The following is a 2765-nucleotide window of genomic DNA, read 5'->3' as shown; positions in this document are numbered from 1 at the left end:
TGCTTTTTTGATCAATTTTATATCCCAGAAATTCAAAGTCGGTGACGCGTATTTGAATTTTTCCCCAGTTCAGGATTCAACCCATCGTTCTTTAAACCTTTCTGAGAACCTGAAATCAATTTAAAAGCAAATCAATAAAACGTTAGTTGTAGTAAAATTTAAGATTTATTTATTACTAATTTGAAGTATCAAATACACGTTTCGTTCGTTTTTTTTAATCATACCACTTGCGTAGAAAGCCCAGGGATGTCGTGTTCTTCAACTGTGTACTACCCTCTACTCCTACGTCGTCAAAGATGCAAATAGGTCCCCTCGCAATCTGCTAGCATCTCATCCATCGTACGTTGGAAAATTTCCCCGGTGCAAAACAAGACCAAATGGAAGTCGTTTGAAACAGGTAGAGCCCACGATGAGTAATGAACGTCATAACCTCTTTGGTTTCCCTCATCAAGCTCCAGAAGAAGGAATGCATCAACAAACATCCAATACACTCCATATTTTCCTTTTCAAATTCTAGCGAGAGCATCTTCGATAATTAACATCGGATGTCGGTCACCGAATTACTGCCTAGTTAATACGTCTTAAATCCACGAACAGTCTGGAATCGGAACCGTTTGCCTTACTGGCCACTACTAACGAGTGACACCTATGTTGCTGGCCCTCGTTTCACTTCAATGATGTCCCGTTAGCAGAAGATCCTCTTCATCTTCTCGGTCACATGTTCTCCTAGATGATGAATGGGCACTCGCCGCAGTGGCTGAAAAATTAGTTTTACGTCAGGATCCATGCGGATATGCACTTATATGTCTGAAATTTTTGGAAACGGAGCACACGTTGTATCCGAGACATCCAGTACTTGATTCACGTCCAAGGCGATTTTCAGGAATTCCTAATTTCTTCGAGAATTGCCGTCACCCAACAATTTCATTTGCCCACCCACGACAACGAAAAAATGTGGCCTCGATCGATCGCCTCTCGATCCTCGACAACTGCATCAAAAATGCCCAAAATTGAAAGTGGGCAACGTTATTACCATAGGCTTTCAGAACTGCCTCGCTTCCCTTCTCACATCTAATCACGACAACTTTTTGCGCTTTCATGGTTTTATATCTTTGCAGTTATTATGTTGCTTCTGAGCTAGAATCGACGAATACCTCCACACTGAAGACTCTTCGATTTTGCACTGAAAGGGTGAAGCACGTTCGATTTGCTTCCCATATGGGAAACATGTAATATACCTTTTCTTTGTCTTCTAGTGTTACTGTATCTTGCTCCTGGGTGGAAGCGTGTTCTTGCCAAACTTCCTCGATTGCTTGCACTTTTTTGGGAGGAATGTTTGTTGGGCTGGATAGGACGTTTACGACAAACTTCTTCGAAGTACCAGATTTTTTTGGCATCTGCGACAGTGTTGATCCCCTCACTGGACATGATGGTGCCTTTGAAAAATGCCCGTATTTTCCTGTAACCTTAACAAACAATGTCTCTACATTCGTTAATTCCTGTTTTAAACGGTCCAGGATTGAATCGCGTTCAATATTCGGCCCTGTTGGCGTCCCCTTTGATTTCCACGTCTTTATTTTACAGATTTGACCGACTGACTATCGCTGTGGATGCTGACCCTCAGTTCCTTTTCTTGGCAGCCGGACGCTCTCCATGGATGTTCCCAAAACTTCAATATCTGCCAGCGACTGATCTTTCTTCGAGGATTTTTTCTTCGGAGTTCCGGTAAAATTGTACCGCTCGACAATTACATCGATAAGCACAATCTCCTCTAGGATATCTGGAATATCTTTAGAATATTTATCGAATCCACAGTCCCTCAGCTGTTGACGTAAACGCAATAGATAGTGAGAAAAACTTTCAGATATTTGTTTCATAATTCGTCAATCTATGCCTCCAGAACATCTTGACAGCGTGGCTTAAAGTATGCATTCAAACGATCAACAGCTACATCGTACCAACGCTTTTCTTAGCATAACCAGCGGAAAATCTTCGGCACCTTCCAAACTTTTATAAACCTTTCTGCAATTGAGGACCAATTAAAGTGCAACATTTTCGAACGCTTTATTTTCTGATCGACTATCTGATGGGAGTCGAAATAAAACTCCAGAGAGTCTTTCCATTCGTGCCATTCCTTCGCTACAATTTATTTGGTTCTATTTGTTCGCATCGGAACATTGTCAGGGGTCGACTTTCATCCATCTATAAATCACAGAAAAAAAATCCGTTGATTATTTTTCCTTAGATATTCCACTGAAGCGTGTTTTCTATTTATAGCGCTTTAATTTGGTTTAATCTGGAACCATTCACAAGAACTATTTTCAATTTATTATCACACAAACCATGTCACATCACATAAAATGTCGAATAGGCTATTTTACAAATATTAAATTTATTTTATGTCAACCAATCCACCTACCCCCCACAACCCTTTCTGGGCAATGACCATTTCGGTCAAATGACACTTTCGGGTTTAATGACCGTTTCATTTAATGACCCTTCCGGCCAAATGACCATTTTGGCAAACGACCCTTTCGGTCAAACGACCCTTTCGGCCGAATAACCCTTTCGGCCAAATGATCCTTTCTTTAGCCAAATGACTCTTTTCGGCCAAACGACCCTTTAGGCCAATCTCGACTCTTTTCGGCCAAAAGACCCTTTCGGCCAAACGACCCTTTCGGTCAGATGATCTTTTCGGCCAAATGACCCTTTCGGCAAAATTTGATAACCCGTTCGGTTTACGTATTGCTTTGGCCGAAAGGGTC

The 2765-nt window shown here is 41.4% G+C and overlaps 1 protein-coding gene across 1 annotated transcript in view; it reads right to left on the bottom strand.

The window, feature by feature from the left end:
• Nucleotides 1-1598: 1598 nt before the first annotated feature.
• Nucleotides 1599-2765, bottom strand: part of LOC134209829 (uncharacterized) — a 35197-nt gene continuing 34030 nt past the window's right edge. The window contains exon 3 of the mRNA XM_062685854.1: nucleotides 1599-1823. Within this exon, the coding sequence (XP_062541838.1) occupies nucleotides 1599-1823 (225 nt within the window). The remainder of the gene's footprint in view (nucleotides 1824-2765) is intronic.

This window comes from Armigeres subalbatus, chromosome 2 (genome assembly GCF_024139115.2).
Source record: "Armigeres subalbatus isolate Guangzhou_Male chromosome 2, GZ_Asu_2, whole genome shotgun sequence".
In the NCBI taxonomy this organism is placed as follows: domain Eukaryota; kingdom Metazoa; phylum Arthropoda; class Insecta; order Diptera; family Culicidae; genus Armigeres; species Armigeres subalbatus.
The sequence above is the reverse complement of the archived record's forward strand: the minus strand, read 5'-3'. Positions and strand labels throughout refer to the sequence as shown.